At 36.8% G+C, this 21544-nt stretch overlaps 1 protein-coding gene and 2 pseudogenes across 1 annotated transcript; all 3 read left to right on the top strand.

Moving 5' to 3' along the window:
* Positions 1 to 8231: 8231 nt before the first annotated feature.
* On the top strand, positions 8232 to 12183 carry LOC148566735 (uncharacterized). The gene is made up of 3 exons (XM_088484408.1): positions 8232 to 8835; positions 11283 to 11475; positions 12171 to 12183. The coding sequence occupies exons 1-3, from the start codon at positions 8232 to 8234 to the stop codon at positions 12181 to 12183; spliced, it is 810 nt and encodes a 269-aa protein (XP_088340534.1).
* Positions 12184 to 12397: 214 nt separating this feature from the next.
* Positions 12398 to 13132, top strand: LOC148566734 (secreted RxLR effector protein 161 pseudogene; annotated as a pseudogene).
* A 7331-nt stretch (positions 13133 to 20463) lies between these two features.
* Positions 20464 to 21198, top strand: LOC148566733 (secreted RxLR effector protein 161 pseudogene; annotated as a pseudogene).
* Positions 21199 to 21544: the final 346 nt, after the last annotated feature.

Genomic DNA, 21544 nt, shown 5'->3' with positions numbered 1-21544 from the left:
ATCTGACTTTCTCATTGTCGTGCCGTTCTTTTCTCACTGTCGCCTCCTCTGGTCGCGCCGCCTCCTCTACTCATTCCTTTGTTGCAGATCGTCACCTTGCCGTCCAGATCTGTTATTGCCCCTTGTCACGTAGTTCATTTCTCACTGCCACTTCCTTTTGTAACTTCTTCTCTGGCAACAACAACAACAACAACAACAACTGTAACACCCTAACTATCAAATCTCATGCTTCCGGCTGCACGACTCTGATAGATCGGACATTACGATGACTCTTATACTATTTAGTACTAAAATATGAGCCTGTTTAAAACTTTAAACCGCAATACCACTCAAAATACTTTTGTTATGTAACGTACTTCCATATATACAATACAACTTACAAAAACTCACAAAGACTACATACATATGTATATATATTAAATAATTTTACAAGCATCTCAAATCAAAATCCTTTCCCTCTTACAAGACTTGCAAAGTTAAAGGCGAGGGAAACATAAATACTAAAACAATACAGAAAAGTCGTCTAACAGAAAAGAAATAAGCTCTTCCAAACTTCGTCGTCCGTAACCTGAAAAGAAAGATCTGTAGGGGAGTGAGAATATTATCCTCGAAAGGGTTCTCACTATAGGGTTGTAGAATTACTATAATAGGATACGCGAGATAAAATCGTTATAGTGATTAATAACCGTCTTATGCATCTTTTCAAAAGCAACGATTTACTATCAAGAAAAATCTGAAATCTTTTTTGAAAGAGGAACTATTCATTTCTTGAAAATTCAAAAGCCTTTCAAAAGGTTTATCTATACTGATCTAAATTAGTTTTTCATACTTTTCCAAACCAGAAACATCAACCAACATGGCCTCCGGCCCACCTCATGATCAACCACGGCTTTAGGCTCAAACAGTTCAAACAACAACCAGTCACCACGGTCCAACAGAATCCCAGTCACAAACACAAATAGAAAAGTTCAAGCACAAACAAACAATTATTTCAAGTAGAACATTTAGCAGTTAACCACAATTAATCACAAAGGCAAACCAAGTACAATATGCACACTAAAACAATGTCACATAGATGCATATGATGAATGCCTGTCCTAGTAGCTGATGATATCATCTGTCGGTTAGAAAGCCAACCCGACAAGTCCTGGTAGCTAACCATTGGACTGTCCCTTTGTCGTGTATCCCCAATTCGAGTTATTCATAAACATAATCATAATTCACATCTAACACCCTCACTGGTGTATATTCACGGGGCGAGCTCATCTGGAACTTTCACAGTATCCGGCCACACTTACGACATAGGCTCAGCAGAGTATCGAGTTTCAACCTAGAGCACGTAGTGGCTAGCCACTGCTTCTACCCAGGAAAACTCGTATCTCAGATAATTGGAAGTGCAACAATCACAATATCAATAACTCAACATTTATGTATTTATTCTCAATCATAAATCAACATTCATCTCAGCCATCCGGCTTAGATTCATGATTCATAGTCAGCCATCCGGCCCATAAAATATTCCGTAATTAGCCATAATTCATTATCATACACAGCCATTCCGGCTCATAACAAAATAGCACTTCCACCATCCAACATCATCAAATTCATAAAATCATCGTTCAAGCCATAAATCACTTTTTCTCAAATCACTTCACTTTGAAATCAAAAATCAACTCTTTTCAGCCTTGGCTTTAAAGTTCCCATTCCTCAAATCATCTCAGGCTCATAAGCCACTTTTACTCAAAGTAGGTCCCCTTTTTTAAAAACAAAGCCACCATCGGCATCCTCTTTCCAAAACTTCCAAACCATGGCAAATTAAAAATCTATTTGAAATATTCAAAATCATCCATCCAACAATGGGATTTTATAACAAAAGTTCCTCGGCAGAGTCTCAAGCTTTTAGGGAAGGACAACCTATCTCAGTTTCTTAACAATTCATTGAAACTCTTAAAATCATAGATTCTTGGTTTAAGCAAATAGAAACAGAATTTGTTATAAAATCGAATCATATAAAGTCACAAATTCCAAACCCAATCCAAAACCAATTCACTTACAACGGAGCCAATCCATTTAAATCAAAACCACTTTCATGTTCCTTCTTAAAACCAATTCTATGACTTCTTCCAAAATATCACAAAAGCAGAATATAATACTTTCTTTCAGTGAATCAAAATGGTAAAATCATTCTTTGCTAAACAAATCGAACTCGAGACATATAGTTTACTTAAATAAATTAAACTCAAAAACATAACTATTTTCTTAATAAATCAAATAATACAATTTCTCAAATCCAAACCTTTCTAAATAACTTTTTAAACAAAGTGTAAGATTTTTATAGAAATTTCGGCCGCACCTCCCCTAAAACTTGGACTTTGCCACCCGATTCGGGTCCCAACCAAACCATTCCACAATCCTTTTCAACGGTCCAAAACCCAAAATCAGTTCAAAAGCAAGTCAAATCCAACAGTCATCTCATTTTCATATCTCAAAGAAACCATTTCAAAATTAAGTCATTATCAACCGATTAAACTCATTTCCAAAACTTTAAAGAAACAGTTCAGCAACAATCCATTTATCAAAACCAAACAATAATCAAAAGTCGTCTGAAGATCAAATCTTTATCAACTGATTAAGCTCATTTCCAAAACTCTAAAGAGACAATTCAGCAACAACCCATTTATCAAAACCAAACAATCACCCAATCAAACATATAATTACATTCATCCAAAATAGCCAGGCAATACATAAGACTTGTACAATCACTAAAAGTGTATTTCTCACACCAGTATCCATTTACAACAATTCCAAATCATAATATTGAGATTTTAGAAAAGTCCCTACCTCAAAGTCGAATCCATAACACAAACGCGTCACAGGAACCTTCTCTCTCAACCCAAAATCACTGGCAACCGCAACCTCAGCTCCAAGCCACTTTCGCGGTAACCACAGCAACTCTAATCGCGACATATAACAACTGAAACTTAATCTTATAGCAACTAATGCCGCGAAACCTCAGCGTGAGATAACAAAATAGTAACTAAAGGGCTTTCGAAACGAAAATGATTACCGAAACGAAGAAAGAACGGCTGAATCAAGCAGCGGTAGCCCCGGGGGTGGTTCCGGCAACAGCCGTGCTATACTCGATGACCAGAACGGCAGCTGCATCACCCACAACTCTAGTAGTAGCATCAGCAATGATCTCAACACCAATAGTGATTGCTCAGGAGATAAATCGACAACTAGAACAAAACCATATGCTACTATAATTAGGACATAGTATAACGGATGAATGAAATGATAGAGGAGTAAGGAAGAAAGCGTTACAGGCTTAAGAAAACAGAAAATTGGCATTAGAACTGGAACAAAGAGGATGATGCTGGCCAGAATGAAAGGCGGTGGCAGCAAATTGCTTTCTCTAATAATAAGCTCCAACCACGGCAGCTCCAACGGATATGGCACGACAAGGTACATCAGAGGCAGAGACATGGTTGACCCGAAAAAGCAAGGTCACAGTGCTGGCGGTTCCGGCAGTGATTCCCGCAGCAACACCACAAGCCCAAAGAACAGGGGGTGGCAGAGCTTAGTCACAGTGAAGCAGAGCAACTCAACGGCGACGAAGCTCAGCCCTTCGGACGGCAGTGGCACGGGACACAGCCCCTCCTCTTCAAGCTTGACGGTGACGCGCGAGACTCCTCTAGTGGTGGCAACGTGTGGCTTGACGGGGACAAACCCTAGTAGCAGCGGCGGCAGGAGTGGCTTCAACAGCAGCACCCAGGCGCGTTGGGGACGCAGCAGAGGCTCCTTCCTCCACTGACTCTTGCGCGGCTCTTCCTTCTTCTCTAAACGGCGTCGATGGCGTCCTCCTTTCTCGGCAACAAGGATGGCGGCGGTAGCGAGGCGGGCTGGATGGCGACGGTTTTAGAAATGTTTAAAGAAACATGAAATTTGATTTAGCTGAGGATCACTGTTTTTTAAATATTTGGACTACGTTTTAGAAATGTTGCTAAATTAACAAATTTCTCACTAAATCAATTTTTTTCCATATGAGATATAGAAAAGACATAAACTCAAACTCAAGAACATTAGAGTTTGGAGATGTCTTATATGTATTAAGAGATTGCACAACAATAGAATTGATATTAGGTCCAATAAATGAGATTTATTAGTTATCCTAAAGAAATAATGAGATTATTTTTATCACTCTTCTTATGACAAAGTGTCTGTGATAAGAGGTTAAACTCCTTTTTAGAAAAGGGATTCCATCTTAAAAAAAGAGTGGGAGTACAATTACTTTTATTAGAATTGTATACCACTCAATAGAGGATATACTTTCTCTTGAAAGTATAAAAAATTTGATCGTCAAACTAACTTTTCGAAAAAGTAGCCTATTTGTATAATGATACAATTCTATAAAGATAGATCTAATGGTTACTTAAATTTTTTATAATCATGTTCAATAAAGATTGTCCTTAAAATAAAATTATACACTATTGTAGTGGGAGATTTCATGTTTTGAGAAAACGTGATATTTATTATGCACTAGGTGTATTTTACAAAAGGTCAAGCAAACATGCTCAAGAGCAAATGTGTTTAAGGTCAAAAGAGTTTTGATAAACACAAATGTGCATTAAAAAATTATACACATGATTGATTGGTTCTAGTGCAAGTGGGAGATTATTGTGATAATAGTATGCCCAAGATCCAATCTATCATGATTGGCTCTCGTGCAAGTGGGAGATTGTTGGGAATAAGTAGTATGACCACAATCCAATCAATCACGTGTCAAATAATTTGTTATTGTTATTATATTAAAATGTTAATATAATAACGTCCTTGATTAAATTTAGAGATTTATCATTGTGATAGTGATCACAATATTGAGAGATAAATCTTTTATAATTTAATCTAAATTATTCTTGGTCATAGGATTATTAAAAAGGATATTAATAATCCGGAAAGATCAATATATATATATATATATAATGGTCTTCATTGGATGAAGATTAATAGATCTTATTTATTAAATTATATATATAGATGGTGCATATAGAGATATGACCATTGAACTGACTCACTCTGAGAATTCCTAATGGTTATAATTACCGTATATTTGTCAATAGGATATTCTCAAGATGAACATAGTAATAGAATTTCCTTTGACCTGCGACTGTCATAGAAATTAACAATGTATTTATTATACTTTGATTCCGGACACCTAATACCATAGGGTGCTAGTTGAATGTATATTGGGTATGATTTAAATACTTGTAGAATTAATGATTAGTCAATAAGGAATCCATCAACTCTCGGTAAAGAGTTTGAGCTCTATGATTATAATGATTGAGATGAATAAAACCTTGGCCAAGGGGATTGAATGAATGAAGAAATGAGTTTCTTAGGTCATTCACAGTTCATTATAACAATGGTAACAAGTTAGAGTTTGACAATTAAACCATACTCTAAAGGTTAACCAAGAGCTGGAAAGATGGAAGGAATTATACTTTGTTCTTCTGAGGTTCTTAGTAAAAATAGATTACTTCAAACTATCGGGTCGTTGAGAAGTGTTGCTAGACGCCAACCTTGATTAGTAAATTTAGTATGACTAATTTACTACCCGCTTAGTATTGAACCTATGGGGTCACACACTAACGAGTATTCTAATCTTTGCTATAGAATTATTTAATTATTATTTTGATTTGATCAAATAAATAATTATATTAATTTAAATGGAATATTATTATATTCTTTGCTAGCACCAAGAATATAATAATAATATGATAATTGAGAATATTAAATGAGATTTGAGAATAATTAGTTATTCTATTTCTAAATTTGAATTATAAATTTGGATGAGATCCAAATCGATTATGTTTTAAATTGTTATGATATGATTCATAAAATTTAAAGGATTCAGATTTGGAATTTAAAGATATGATTTGAATTTGAATTGAGAATCAAATTTAAAATCAGTAACAAATTTCATACTATATATATGTATGCCAATAGTAGAGGAAAGAGACAGATGAGAATAAAACACAAGGGTTTTATTCCTTTACTTCTACACATATAAACATATGTAAGCCTAATTCTTGGAGAAGAATTTTATGGCGTGCAAAAAGTTGCAAGAGGTTTCTCAATTTAGATCAGATGTCCATTGGTCAAAGAGTTGACAGCAAAGGTTGGTCTCGGTGTGGATACGCATAGCACCTTCGTACCATCGAAGGAGAAAAAGATTTTTACGAGCGTACTCAGGTATTTAGATCTGATCTACTATATATTTATTATTGGAATAAAGTTTAAGCACAAAATAGATCTTTAAGGATTACTTTCTTTTCTTCCGCTGCGTGTTATGAACTGATGAGTTTGGAAAACTCCAAATTAATTTTTATGATGAACAAACATTATTAAAATATCTAATTACAAAATTATTAATACAATGTTATTTGATTATATGCTAATTAATAATTTTGTAATGCAGGAATTGAATTGGGCCGAAAATAAAATAAAATGCTGCAGCCCAAGTGTGAATTTGCTTTCCAATTCAGCATTGATTCAAAAAATATTCAATGATATGTGGCTGAAGTGTTGTAATGATTTATTGGGCTAGATTAACATTGTTACAAGCCCAAAGAAAGCTTCCCATGTCTATGTTTGATCCAAACCCATCAGGAAAGAAGTTAATACTAGTTGGGCCAAAATAAAGTTTATTGGTACCAAGCCCAATGTTGGTGAATGCTTCCATGCCTTGTCCGAATCCATAAGGCATATGAAATGCCTAAATGCTTCCAACGGATTCCAACTCACTCTTTGAAGGATTTGAAATTTAATTAAACTAGCATGGGGAACATGAGAGAGAGTGTGATTGACATGATGGTCATCATAATGATACACGCCACTCTAAGATAGGGAAGTGGGACTTTTAATTTCATTTTATTATTACCCATTAGTTTGAGTTCAAACTTCTCTCTTCTCTCTCATCTCTTTCCTTCTCTCTTCGGTTATTACACAGGAAGCCATGGAAGCTACTTGGAGCTACCAAAAGGAAAGAAAAGCAAGGCTAAAGACCATCGAGTTGATGGCACGAAAAAGAAAAAGAAAAGTATGCTGTGGCTAAGATTATCACCTAATCTGGTAAGATTTGGTGAGGTAATCTCGGATCCTTAATACTCAAAAGGAAGGAAGAAGATTTGGCCAGCAGAAAGATCTTGGAGGCGTGGCTTGTCTTCGTTTCTGATCAACCACCACAGGGAGTAGCTAGAGTGGCGAAGTGATGGTTGAAGGCAGAGATTGAAGCAGATGAAGTCATCATCATCATGAAGCATCAAGGGCCAGAAATCCATCTTGGAGAGGAAGCCAAGGATGGAGCGCTCGGATTGATGAAGAGTGATGACCAAGGAAGGACTAGAGGTATTTGCATGTTGGTTTTTACATGGTTACCTCTTCTCTCTGTATGGCCGAACCGGTTTTTGTTGAAGGAAAGGAAGCTGAGCTCGGGTTTGTGTTTCAACTGTGAAGGCTTCACTTCTCTATAAAAGAGGTGAATAGTCATGGTTTGATTCAAGGAGAAATATTGAGAGTGCAAGGCATAGTGTTCTCAGAGCTACCTGAGCTAACAGTTTTCTCTTCTCCTTCAATGTCTTCTGTTTAATATTTTTCTGTTTAATTTTGTTATGTCTTGAGTCTCATGGAAAAAGGCAAACAGTGAGGTTTGTAAGAAAAAAGCCATAGAGCGGAAAAAGGCAGAGAGTGCAAAATTAAAAGAAAAAGCCATAGATGTCTTAGAGTTCCTTTGTACATCTGTGTTGTGTTTCATGATTCTGTGGGAATCCCCTTGTAAGTTGGGTTAGCACTTTACAAGTTGTAATCTGGAGGATTATAGTGAAATTCCATCATTGTTGTGATGGAGACTGGATGTAGGCCGCACTGCACTTAGCAGCTGAACCAGGATATATCTGGGTGTTATTTTCTCTCTCTCTCTCCTACTTCACTTCTGTTGTTTTTAAGATGCAACTTCAGAAATGTCTCATGCCAAGTGACGAGACAAAATGAAAATGTCTCGTGACTAGGGACGAGATAAAACAGAAAAGTCTCATCTAAAGTCCAGCAAGTTTTAGCAAGCGAAAAAGGGGCTAAGATTCAACCCCCCCTTCTCTTAGCCACTGAAACCATCAATTGGTATCAGAGCTTGGTCTCAAAGAGATCAAGCTTTGCAGCTTGGAGTAAAGATCCTAATGGCGGAAAACAGTGGCACAAATGTGGTGTCTTATAATCTGACAGAAGGACAATCAAGCAACAGACCTCCTCTTTTCAATGGGAAAAATTATACCTATTGGAAGGAGAGGATGAAGATATTTGTACAAGCTGTAGATTACAGACTTTGGAAGATCATCTTGGAAGGTCCTAAATTTCCGACTACCACAAATGCTCAAGGAGTAACCTCCCTTAAACCGGAAGCAAGCTGGACCGAGGAAGATAGGAAGAAGGTGGAGTTAAATGCCAAGGCAACCAATCTGCTCAATTGTGCTATCAGCTTTGAGGAGTACCGACGAGTATCACGATGCACAACGGCAAAGGAAATCTGGGACAAGTTGCAAATCACTCATGAAGGAACTACCATTGTAAAAAAGACTCGGACAGACATGTTAAACAGGGAATATGAAATGTTTACAATGAAGGAAGGAGAGTCCATCGATGAACTGTTCGAACGGTTCAATGCCATCACTATTGGCTTAGATGCTCTTGGAATCAAACATTCAGAATCTGTGCTAGTGAGAAGAGTGTTGAGATGTCTCACAAAAGAGTGGGAGACTAAAGCTTTAATTATTTCTGAGAGCAGTAGCCTAGACTCCATAACACTTGATGATTTGAGAGGAAATCTTCTTGCTTTTGAAAATACCTATTTGAAAAAAGATACAAAAAAGAAAGGAATTGCATTTTCTTCTGTGACTAACCCCCTGGATGATGAATCCAGTGATAACTCTTCTGAAAATGAGTTTGTTTTATTTGCAAAAAAATTCAGGAAAATGGCTAAGCTCAGAGGCAAAGGCAGCAGCACAAGGAAAGTGAAGAAAGACCTCAGCAAGGTAACTTGCTACAATTGCAAGGAAATGGGGCATTTCAAATCTGATTGTCCCAAGCTGAAGAAGGAGGAAAAGCCAAAAAGAGGGAAGAAGAAAGGACTGATGGCCACATGGGAAGACTTGGAGAATGATTCTGATGATGATGATGAAGAAACCGAGACCAAGTCACAAACATGTCTCATGGCAGACCACATAGATCAGGTAGTCTTTCATAACCCTAATACTGAAGATCTTCATCTTATGATAGACCACCTTTCTGAAAAAATAAGATGTTTTCTGCTGGAAAATCAAGAACTTGAACAGCAAATTACCATTCTTAAGGCCGAAAACAGTTTTCTAAAAGAAAAAGTGAGAGAGGCCGAAACTGCTTGTGATCTAGTTGAAGAAAATAAACAGTTAAGAGCTCAAGTTAGAAGTTGTGAAAGTAACCATTGTGTTCTTGCATATGTGGACTGTTTTAAACAAAATGAAGAGTTGCTAAAAAAGGTTAAAAGACTTGAGGAAGACTTGGCCAAATTTACACAAAGTTCTGAAAGCTTGAATCACATCTTGGCTAGTCAAAAACCTCTTTATGATAAAGCTGGGTTGGGGTTTTATAAATCTGAAAATTTACATTTTGAAAATATTGCTTCATCTTCTAATGACACAAGATTTCAAGATCCCACCTACTTTAACAAAAAGGCAACTCCAAGGTTTTGTAGATTATGCAATCGGAATGGACACTTTCCCATTCAATGCTTTTTCGGTGAAAGAATGGTTGGTGATAAAGTTTATAAAATTGTTTTTGATTACAATGGCTTAGGACATAGAAGATGGTTTAACGTAAAAGGATCCAAAAAGATTTGGATACCTAAGGTTACTTAAGCATTGTTTTGCAGGTGTGCCTAGCATCCAAAAGGAAAGAAAATGTGTGGTATATGGACAGCGGATGCTCTAGGCATATGACCGGAAAGGCAACCTTCTTCATAAAGCTTGATGACTATGATGGAGGACTTGTCACTTTCGGTGATGATGCAAAAGGAAAAATTGTGGCTGTTGGGAAAGTTGGTAAAAACTTTTCTTCTTGTATAAATGATGTTCTCCTTGTACATGGCTTGAAACATAATTTGCTTAGTGTTAGTCAACTTTGTGATTTGGGTTTTGAAGTTATTTTTAAGAAATCTGTTTGTTTAGTTGTGTGTGAAAAAACTGGGAATGTTCTTCTTGAAGCTAAAAGATGCAACAATGTGTATGGATTAACTCTTGAGGATTTAAAGGAACAAAATGTAACATGCTTCACATCTTTTGAATCTGAAAAATGGCTTTGGCATAGAAAGTTGGGACATGCTAGCATGTATCAAATTTCTAAGCTAGTTAAAAGAAATTTGGTTAGAGGAATCCCAAACATCAAGTTTGATAAGGATCTTACTTGTGACGCTTGTCAATTAGGCAAACAAGTAAAATCCTCTTTTAAATCAAAAGATGGAATCTCAACCAAACGGCCATTGGAAATGTTACATATTGATCTTTTTGGTCCTACTAGAACTCAAAGTTTAGGAGGAAAACATTATGGTCTTGTGGTGGTAGATGATTACTCTAGATTTGGTTGGGTACTTTTCCTTGCTCATAAGAATGATGCTTTTCATGCTTTTTCCACCCTTTGTAAGAAAATTCAAAATGAAAAGGATTTGAAAATTGCCCATTTAAGAAGTGATCATGGAAGAGAATTTGAAAATCAAGACTTTGAAAAATTCTGTGATGACTTAGGGATTTCTCATAATTTTTCATGTCCTAGAACCCCCCAACAAAATGGGGTGGTTGAAAGAAGGAATAGAAGCCTTCAAGAAATGACTAGGGCCATGTTATGTGAGAGTGAAATTCCTAAATTCTTATGGGCTGAAGCTGTGAACACAGCATGTTATATTTTGAATAGAACAATCATTAGAAAAGGGTTAAAGAAAACACCTTATGAGCTATGGAAAGGAACCCCTCCAAATCTTAAGTATTTTTATGTTTTTGGATGCAAATGTTTTGTGCTTAATAATAAAGAAAACCTTGGAAAGTTTGATCCAAAATCCTATGAAGGAATGTTTGTTGGATATTCCACCACAAGCAAGGCCTATAGAGTTTATCTCAAGGAGCATAGGACTATAGAGGAATCCATACATGTTACTTTTTGTGATTCTAACTTAATTCCCAGTATTGTGAAGGATATTGATTCAGATTGTGAAGATGGAACAAGCAAAGAAATTCCCAAATCTGTCCAAAATGAAGAATCTGTCAGCCCGGTTTTATCTCGTCAGATTGTAGGAGAAACTTCCAATTTATCTCCTGAGCAGACACGAGAAACTGAAACAGTGAGACCATCAGAAGTTCATCAAAGTTCAACACCTGGCCGAAAACCTAGAGAATGGAAGTCTATGAGGGGTTATCCTCATGACTTCATCATTGGTGATCCCTCTCATGGTGTAACCACAAGATCCTCCACCAAAAGGCAAACCGAACCGAGCAACTTTGCTCTCTTGTCACAAATGGAGCCCAACAATGTCAAACAAGCTCTTGAAGATCCATCATGGGTCAAGGCTATGCAAGAGGAGCTGGCTCAATTCGACAATAAGGTTTGGACATTAGTACCTTATTCGGATGGTATGAAGGTAACGGGTACTAAGTGGGTCTTTAAAAATAAACTTGGTGAGGATGGACAAGTTGTTCGTAACAAGGCTAGATTAGTGGCCTAAGGTTACGATCAAGAAGAGGGAATTGATTTTGATGAATCTTTCGCTCCGGTAGCTAGAATGGAAGCAATTAGATTGCTTCTTGCCTATGCTGCCCATAAGGGTTTTAAAATGTTTCAAATGGATGTTAAATGTGCTTTTCTTAATGGCTTTATTGATAGAGAAGTGTATGTGGCTCAACCCCCCGGTTTTGAACATAAAGATTTTCCTAATCATGTTTTTAAACTTTCAAAGGCTCTTTATGGCCTTAGACAAGCCCCTAGAGCTTGGTATGAAAGGCTTAGTGCCTTCTTATTAGAAAATCATTTTCAAAGGGGAACCACCGACATTACTTTGTTCATTAAAGTTTCTAATGATGATATCCTTCTTGTTCAAGTTTATGTGGATGATATTGTGTTTGGATCGGCCAATGAATCCTTGTGTGAAGAGTTTGGAAAACTCATGACTAGTGAGCTTGAGATGAGTTTAATGGGAGAGCTAACTTTCTTTCTTGGCCTCCAAATTAAACAAACTCCTAGCGGTACATTTATTCACCAAGGCAAGTATGCAAAAGAATTGATAAAGAAATTTGGCTTAGAAAATTCCAAATCAATGGGAACACCAATGCATCCTAATACTAAACTTGATAAAGATGATGATGGCTTAGATGTGGATGAGACACGGTATAGAGGAATGATTGGTTCACTAATGTATCTTACATCCTCTAGACCGGATATTGTTCAAAGTGTGGGTGTATGTTCAAGATTTCAATCTCACCCAAAAGAATCCCATTTAACGGCTGTTAAACGCATCATTAGGTATATTAAGGGAACATGTGATTATGGTTTATGGTATCCTAAATCTGATAATTTTTGTGCAGTAGGGTTTTGTGATGCAGATTATGCGGGAGATAGGGTGGATAGAAGGAGCACCTCCGGCATGTGTTGCTTCCTTGGAAGTTCACTCAACATGTGGTCAAGCAAGAAACAAGCCACAGTAGCTCTATCCACAGCCGAAGCTGAATATATCTCTGCCTCTGCTTGTTGTTCACAATTAATATGGTTAAAAACACAATTAGAGGATTACAAATTAAAGATCAATAGTATACCCTTGTTTTGTGACAATATGAGTGCCATAAATATTTCAAAAAATCCTGTTTTGCACTCAAGAACAAAGCACATTGAAATTAAATATCATTTCATTAGAGAACATGTGCAAAAGGGAACTATTGATATTCAATTTGTAAAATCCGAAGATCAACTTGCGGATATTTTCACTAAGCCCTTATGTGAAGACAGATTCTGCACCTTAAGAAACAGTTTGGGAATGATAGAATTAAGTTCTGTAGAAAATTTGTGAACTTTTTGATTCTGTTTGGTTTTGTCTCGTAGGAAAGCAGGAGACAAATTTCAGGATGTGTTGAACGGGCCATGATACAGGGGGAGACTGAATTGAAGTTAATTATTTTGGGCCCCACCAAATCTCTTTGACATCACTCTGACCCGTTCCTCATTTTTTTTGGAAGTTGTCAAATCAAATCTTTATACTTTCCTCATCCCTTGATTCTAGGAACTATTTTCACGTGTCTTGAATTAGTATGGACTGCATTGTTTTTTTTTTCTTCTCATTTTTGCAGGGTCGCTCCTTGATAAAAAAAAAAAGGCTGAATTGAAACTGTTATGTTTCATTGATTTGTTGCACTATTTTGCATACCTGTTTTGCTCTATTTTATGCTCTGATCTAGCTCTGTTTTGAGCACTTTGTGTTAGTAGATTGATTTTGAGTTGAGCTTTGATTGTCATGTGCTCAAATGCATGTGTGCTGACTGGACCATTATGTTTTGGTGAAAAACAAATATTCTGTCTTTTGTATGTTATTTTCATTTATTTTGCAGTGTCCCTTGATGCCAAAAGGGGGAGAAATGGTGCTGAAAATTGAAATTGAGAAAGGAAGTGCTGAAAAGTGAATTTAACAAAACAGGGATGAAATCCTTGTTTGGAAGGAGTTTCAATATTTTGTTATGATTATGTGTTTGATGTTAATAATGCATCTGACTGATGCTTGCTATTTTGGATTGATGCTTGCTCTCTTGAGTTGATACTTGATGCTTTAATTTTATCTTGGTAAAATGTTTTCTGTGTTGATGATATAATTTACTTACCTTGATAAAATGATTGCTGAATTTTCTTTGGCAGTTCCTTTAAACTGTGATTTGGAAATTGTTATGGTTTGAAAGGATCAAGTTTGATTAAAAATATCTTCCTTACCATAATTACTTTGCTCTGATTTGTTGATTGGAAAATGTTTTTTAAAACACATTGAACAGCAATTTATTTTTCAAAAAATATTTTGGTTGATCGTTTTTGTGAGTTTGAGCAGAAAATCAAATTATTGATAACAAATGAGTTTTGATTATCATCCAATTCTGCTCATAAATCAAGCATTCAACATTTCAAAATTAATATGTTGAATAAAATTGTTAATTGTTACAGGTTATTGCTTCCCTTGGTAAAAACAGCACATATTAAGGGGGAGCCATGTGACATTTTGAAAGGGAAGAAATTCAATCCTCAAAGGGAGTACTTGTACTCTAATCTTTAATTTCTTTCCATTTTAATTTTAATAATGTTTGTCATCAAGGGGGAGATTGATGAGTTTGGAAAACTCCAAATTAATTTTTATGATGAACAAACATTATTAAAATATCTAATTACAAAATTATTAATACAATGTTATTTGATTATATGCTAATTAATAATTTTGTAATGCAGGAATTGAATTGGGCCGAAAATAAAATAAAATGCTGCAGCCCAAGTGTGAATTTGCTTTCCAATTCAGCATTGATTCAAAAAATATTCAATGATATGTGGCTGAAGTGTTGTAATGATTTATTGGGCTAGATTAACATTGTTACAAGCCCAAAGAAAGCTTCCCATGTCTATGTTTGATCCAAACCCATCAGGAAAGAAGTTAATACTAGTTGGGCCAAAATAAAGTTTATTGGTACCAAGCCCAATGTTGGTGAATGCTTCCATGCCTTGTCCGAATCCATAAGGCATATGAAATGCCTAAATGCTTCCAACGGATTCCAACTCACTCTTTGAAGGATTTGAAATTTAATTAAACTAGCATGGGGAACATGAGAGAGAGTGTGATTGACATGATGGTCATCATAATGATACACGCCACTCTAAGATAGGGAAGTGGGACTTTTAATTTCATTTTATTATTACCCATTAGTTTGAGTTCAAACTTCTCTCTTCTCTCTCATCTCTTTCCTTCTCTCTTCGGTTATTACACAGGAAGCCATGGAAGCTACTTGGAGCTACCAAAAGGAAAGAAAAGCAAGGCTAAAGACCATCGAGTTGATGGCACGAAAAAGAAAAAGAAAAGTATGCTGTGGCTAAGATTATCACCTAATCTGGTAAGATTTGGTGAGGTAATCTCGGATCCTTAATACTCAAAAGGAAGGAAGAAGATTTGGCCAGCAGAAAGATCTTGGAGGCGTGGCTTGTCTTCGTTTCTGATCAACCACCACAGGGAGTAGCTAGAGTGGCGAAGTGATGGTTGAAGGCAGAGATTGAAGCAGATGAAGTCATCATCATCATGAAGCATCAAGGGCCAGAAATCCATCTTGGAGAGGAAGCCAAGGATGGAGCGCTCGGATTGATGAAGAGTGATGACCAAGGAAGGACTAGAGGTATTTGCATGTTGGTTTTTACATGGTTACCTCTTCTCTCTGTATGGCCGAACCGGTTTTTGTTGAAGGAAAGGAAGCTGAGCTCGGGTTTGTGTTTCAACTGTGAAGGCTTCACTTCTCTATAAAAGAGGTGAATAGTCATGGTTTGATTCAAGGAGAAATATTGAGAGTGCAAGGCACAGTGTTCTCAGAGCTACCTGAGCTAACAGTTTTCTCTTCTCCTTCAATGTCTTCTGTTTAATATTTTTCTGTTTAATTTTGTCATGTCTTGAGTCTCATGGAAAAAGGCAAACAGTGAGGTTTGTAAGAAAAAAGCCATAGAGCGGAAAAAGGCAGAGAGTGCAAAATTAAAAGAAAAAGCCATAGATGTCTTAGAGTTCCTTTGTACATCTGTGTTGTGTTTCATGATTCTGTGGGAATCCCCTTGTAAGTTGGGTTAGCACTTTACAAGTTGTAATCTGGAGGATTATAGTGAAATTCCATCATTGTTGTGATGGAGACTGGATGTAGGCCGCACTGCACTTAGCAGCTGAACCAGGATATATCTGGGTGTTATTTTCTCTCTCTCTCTCCTACTTCACTTCTGTTGTTTTTAAGATGCAACTTCAGAAATGTCTCATGCCAAGTGACGAGACAAAATGAAAATGTCTCGTGACTAGGGACGAGATAAAACAGAAAAGTCTCATCTAAAGTCCAGCAAGTTTTAGCAAGCGAAAAAGGGGCTAAGATTCAACCCCCCCTTCTCTTAGCCACTGAAACCATCAATTGGTATCAGAGCTTGGTCTCAAAGAGATCAAGCTTTGCAGCTTGGAGTAAAGATCCTAATGGCGGAAAACAGTGGCACAAATGTGGTGTCTTATAATCTGACAGAAGGACAATCAAGCAACAGACCTCCTCTTTTCAATGGGAAAAATTATACCTATTGGAAGGAGAGGATGAAGATATTTGTACAAGCTGTAGATTACAGACTTTGGAAGATCATCTTGGAAGGTCCTAAATTTCCGACTACCACAAATGCTCAAGGAGTAACCTCCCTTAAACCGGAAGCAAGCTGGACCGAGGAAGATAGGAAGAAGGTGGAGTTAAATGCCAAGGCAACCAATCTGCTCAATTGTGCTATCAGCTTTGAGGAGTACCGACGAGTATCACGATGCACAACGGCAAAGGAAATCTGGGACAAGTTGCAAATCACTCATGAAGGAACTACCATTGTAAAAAAGACTCGGACAGACATGTTAAACAGGGAATATGAAATGTTTACAATGAAGGAAGGAGAGTCCATCGATGAACTGTTCGAACGGTTCAATGCCATCACTATTGGCTTAGATGCTCTTGGAATCAAACATTCAGAATCTGTGCTAGTGAGAAGAGTGTTGAGATGTCTCACAAAAGAGTGGGAGACTAAAGCTTTAATTATTTCTGAGAGCAGTAGCCTAGACTCCATAACACTTGATGATTTGAGAGGAAATCTTCTTGCTTTTGAAAATACCTATTTGAAAAAAGATACAAAAAAGAAAGGAATTGCATTTTCTTCTGTGACTAACCCCCTGGATGATGAATCCAGTGATAACTCTTCTGAAAATGAGTTTGTTTTATTTGCAAAAAAATTCAGGAAAATGGCTAAGCTCAGAGGCAAAGGCAGCAGCACAAGGAAAGTGAAGAAAGACCTCAGCAAGGTAACTTGCTACAATTGCAAGGAAATGGGGCATTTCAAATCTGATTGTCCCAAGCTGAAGAAGGAGGAAAAGCCAAAAAGAGGGAAGAAGAAAGGACTGATGGCCACATGGGAAGACTTGGAGAATGATTCTGATGATGATGATGAAGAAACCGAGACCAAGTCACAAACATGTCTCATGGCAGACCACATAGATCAGGTAGTCTTTCATAACCCTAATACTGAAGATCTTCATCTTATGATAGACCACCTTTCTGAAAAAATAAGATGTTTTCTGCTGGAAAATCAAGAACTTGAACAGCAAATTACCATTCTTAAGGCCGAAAACAGTTTTCTAAAAGAAAAAGTGAGAGAGGCCGAAACTGCTTGTGATCTAGTTGAAGAAAATAAACAGTTAAGAGCTCAAGTTAGAAGTTGTGAAAGTAACCATTGTGTTCTTGCATATGTGGACTGTTTTAAACAAAATGAAGAGTTGCTAAAAAAGGTTAAAAGACTTGAGGAAGACTTGGCCAAATTTACACAAAGTTCTGAAAGCTTGAATCACATCTTGGCTAGTCAAAAACCTCTTTATGATAAAGCTGGGTTGGGGTTTTATAAATCTGAAAATTTACATTTTGAAAATATTGCTTCATCTTCTAATGACACAAGATTTCAAGATCCCACCTACTTTAACAAAAAGGCAACTCCAAGGTTTTGTAGATTATGCAATCGGAATGGACACTTTCCCATTCAATGCTTTTTCGGTGAAAGAATGGTTGGTGATAAAGTTTATAAAATTGTTTTTGATTACAATGGCTTAGGACATAGAAGATGGTTTAACGTAAAAGGATCCAAAAAGATTTGGATACCTAAGGTTACTTAAGCATTGTTTTGCAGGTGTGCCTAGCATCCAAAAGGAAAGAAAATGTGTGGTATATGGACAGCGGATGCTCTAGGCATATGACCGGAAAGGCAACCTTCTTCATAAAGCTTGATGACTATGATGGAGGACTTGTCACTTTCGGTGATGATGCAAAAGGAAAAATTGTGGCTGTTGGGAAAGTTGGTAAAAACTTTTCTTCTTGTATAAATGATGTTCTCCTTGTACATGGCTTGAAACATAATTTGCTTAGTGTTAGTCAACTTTGTGATTTGGGTTTTGAAGTTATTTTTAAGAAATCTGTTTGTTTAGTTGTGTGTGAAAAAACTGGGAATGTTCTTCTTGAAGCTAAAAGATGCAACAATGTGTATGGATTAACTCTTGAGGATTTAAAGGAACAAAATGTAACATGCTTCACATCTTTTGAATCTGAAAAATGGCTTTGGCATAGAAAGTTGGGACATGCTAGCATGTATCAAATTTCTAAGCTAGTTAAAAGAAATTTGGTTAGAGGAATCCCAAACATCAAGTTTGATAAGGATCTTACTTGTGACGCTTGTCAATTAGGCAAACAAGTAAAATCCTCTTTTAAATCAAAAGATGGAATCTCAACCAAACGGCCATTGGAAATGTTACATATTGATCTTTTTGGTCCTACTAGAACTCAAAGTTTAGGAGGAAAACATTATGGTCTTGTGGTGGTAGATGATTACTCTAGATTTGGTTGGGTACTTTTCCTTGCTCATAAGAATGATGCTTTTCATGCTTTTTCCACCCTTTGTAAGAAAATTCAAAATGAAAAGGATTTGAAAATTGCCCATTTAAGAAGTGATCATGGAAGAGAATTTGAAAATCAAGACTTTGAAAAATTCTGTGATGACTTAGGGATTTCTCATAATTTTTCATGTCCTAGAACCCCCCAACAAAATGGGGTGGTTGAAAGAAGGAATAGAAGCCTTCAAGAAATGACTAGGGCCATGTTATGTGAGAGTGAAATTCCTAAATTCTTATGGGCTGAAGCTGTGAACACAGCATGTTATATTTTGAATAGAACAATCATTAGAAAAGGGTTAAAGAAAACACCTTATGAGCTATGGAAAGGAACCCCTCCAAATCTTAAGTATTTTTATGTTTTTGGATGCAAATGTTTTGTGCTTAATAATAAAGAAAACCTTGGAAAGTTTGATCCAAAATCCTATGAAGGAATGTTTGTTGGATATTCCACCACAAGCAAGGCCTATAGAGTTTATCTCAAGGAGCATAGGACTATAGAGGAATCCATACATGTTACTTTTTGTGATTCTAACTTAATTCCCAGTATTGTGAAGGATATTGATTCAGATTGTGAAGATGGAACAAGCAAAGAAATTCCCAAATCTGTCCAAAATGAAGAATCTGTCAGCCCGGTTTTATCTCGTCAGATTGTAGGAGAAACTTCCAATTTATCTCCTGAGCAGACACGAGAAACTGAAACAGTGAGACCATCAGAAGTTCATCAAAGTTCAACACCTGGCCGAAAACCTAGAGAATGGAAGTCTATGAGGGGTTATCCTCATGACTTCATCATTGGTGATCCCTCTCATGGTGTAACCACAAGATCCTCCACCAAAAGGCAAACCGAACCGAGCAACTTTGCTCTCTTGTCACAAATGGAGCCCAACAATGTCAAACAAGCTCTTGAAGATCCATCATGGGTCAAGGCTATGCAAGAGGAGCTGGCTCAATTCGACAATAAGGTTTGGACATTAGTACCTTATTCGGATGGTATGAAGGTAACGGGTACTAAGTGGGTCTTTAAAAATAAACTTGGTGAGGATGGACAAGTTGTTCGTAACAAGGCTAGATTAGTGGCCTAAGGTTACGATCAAGAAGAGGGAATTGATTTTGATGAATCTTTCGCTCCGGTAGCTAGAATGGAAGCAATTAGATTGCTTCTTGCCTATGCTGCCCATAAGGGTTTTAAAATGTTTCAAATGGATGTTAAATGTGCTTTTCTTAATGGCTTTATTGATAGAGAAGTGTATGTGGCTCAACCCCCCGGTTTTGAACATAAAGATTTTCCTAATCATGTTTTTAAACTTTCAAAGGCTCTTTATGGCCTTAGACAAGCCCCTAGAGCTTGGTATGAAAGGCTTAGTGCCTTCTTATTAGAAAATCATTTTCAAAGGGGAACCACCGACATTACTTTGTTCATTAAAGTTTCTAATGATGATATCCTTCTTGTTCAAGTTTATGTGGATGATATTGTGTTTGGATCGGCCAATGAATCCTTGTGTGAAGAGTTTGGAAAACTCATGACTAGTGAGCTTGAGATGAGTTTAATGGGAGAGCTAACTTTCTTTCTTGGCCTCCAAATTAAACAAACTCCTAGCGGTACATTTATTCACCAAGGCAAGTATGCAAAAGAATTGATAAAGAAATTTGGCTTAGAAAATTCCAAATCAATGGGAACACCAATGCATCCTAATACTAAACTTGATAAAGATGATGATGGCTTAGATGTGGATGAGACACGGTATAGAGGAATGATTGGTTCACTAATGTATCTTACATCCTCTAGACCGGATATTGTTCAAAGTGTGGGTGTATGTTCAAGATTTCAATCTCACCCAAAAGAATCCCATTTAACGGCTGTTAAACGCATCATTAGGTATATTAAGGGAACATGTGATTATGGTTTATGGTATCCTAAATCTGATAATTTTTGTGCAGTAGGGTTTTGTGATGCAGATTATGCGGGAGATAGGGTGGATAGAAGGAGCACCTCCGGCATGTGTTGCTTCCTTGGAAGTTCACTCAACATGTGGTCAAGCAAGAAACAAGCCACAGTAGCTCTATCCACAGCCGAAGCTGAATATATCTCTGCCTCTGCTTGTTGTTCACAATTAATATGGTTAAAAACACAATTAGAGGATTACAAATTAAAGATCAATAGTATACCCTTGTTTTGTGACAATATGAGTGCCATAAATATTTCAAAAAATCCTGTTTTGCACTCAAGAACAAAGCACATTGAAATTAAATATCATTTCATTAGAGAACATGTGCAAAAGGGAACTATTGATATTCAATTTGTAAAATCCGAAGATCAACTTGCGGATATTTTCACTAAGCCCTTATGTGAAGACAGATTCTGCACCTTAAGAAACAGTTTGGGAATGATAGAATTAAGTTCTGTAGAAAATTTGTGAACTTTTTGATTCTGTTTGGTTTTGTCTCGTAGGAAAGCAGGAGACAAATTTCAGGATGTGTTGAACGGGCCATGATACAGGGGGAGACTGAATTGAAGTTAATTATTTTGGGCCCCACCAAATCTCTTTGACATCACTCTGACCCGTTCCTCATTTTTTTTGGAAGTTGTCAAATCAAATCTTTATACTTTCCTCATCCCTTGATTCTAGGAACTATTTTCACGTGTCTTGAATTAGTATGGACTGCATTGTTTTTTTTTTCTTCTCATTTTTGCAGGGTCGCTCCTTGATAAAAAAAAAAAAGGCTGAATTGAAACTGTTATGTTTCATTGATTTGTTGCACTAT

Source organism: Arachis ipaensis, chromosome B4 (genome assembly GCF_059453495.1).
Source record: "Arachis ipaensis isolate K30076 ecotype BB chromosome B4, ASM5945349v1, whole genome shotgun sequence".
In the NCBI taxonomy this organism is placed as follows: Eukaryota; Viridiplantae; Streptophyta; class Magnoliopsida; order Fabales; family Fabaceae; genus Arachis; species Arachis ipaensis.
The sequence above is the reverse complement of the archived record's forward strand: the minus strand, read 5'-3'. Positions and strand labels throughout refer to the sequence as shown.

Coding starts and splice junctions, on each gene's coding strand:
- LOC148566735 (XM_088484408.1), top strand. CDS start 8,232: ATGGCGGAAAACAGTGGCACAAATGTGGTGTCTTATAATCTGACAGAA. Junction 8,836..11,282: donor TTTAATTATTTCTGAGAGCA/GTAGCCTAGACT, acceptor ATATTGATTCAG/ATTGTGAAGATGGAACAAGC.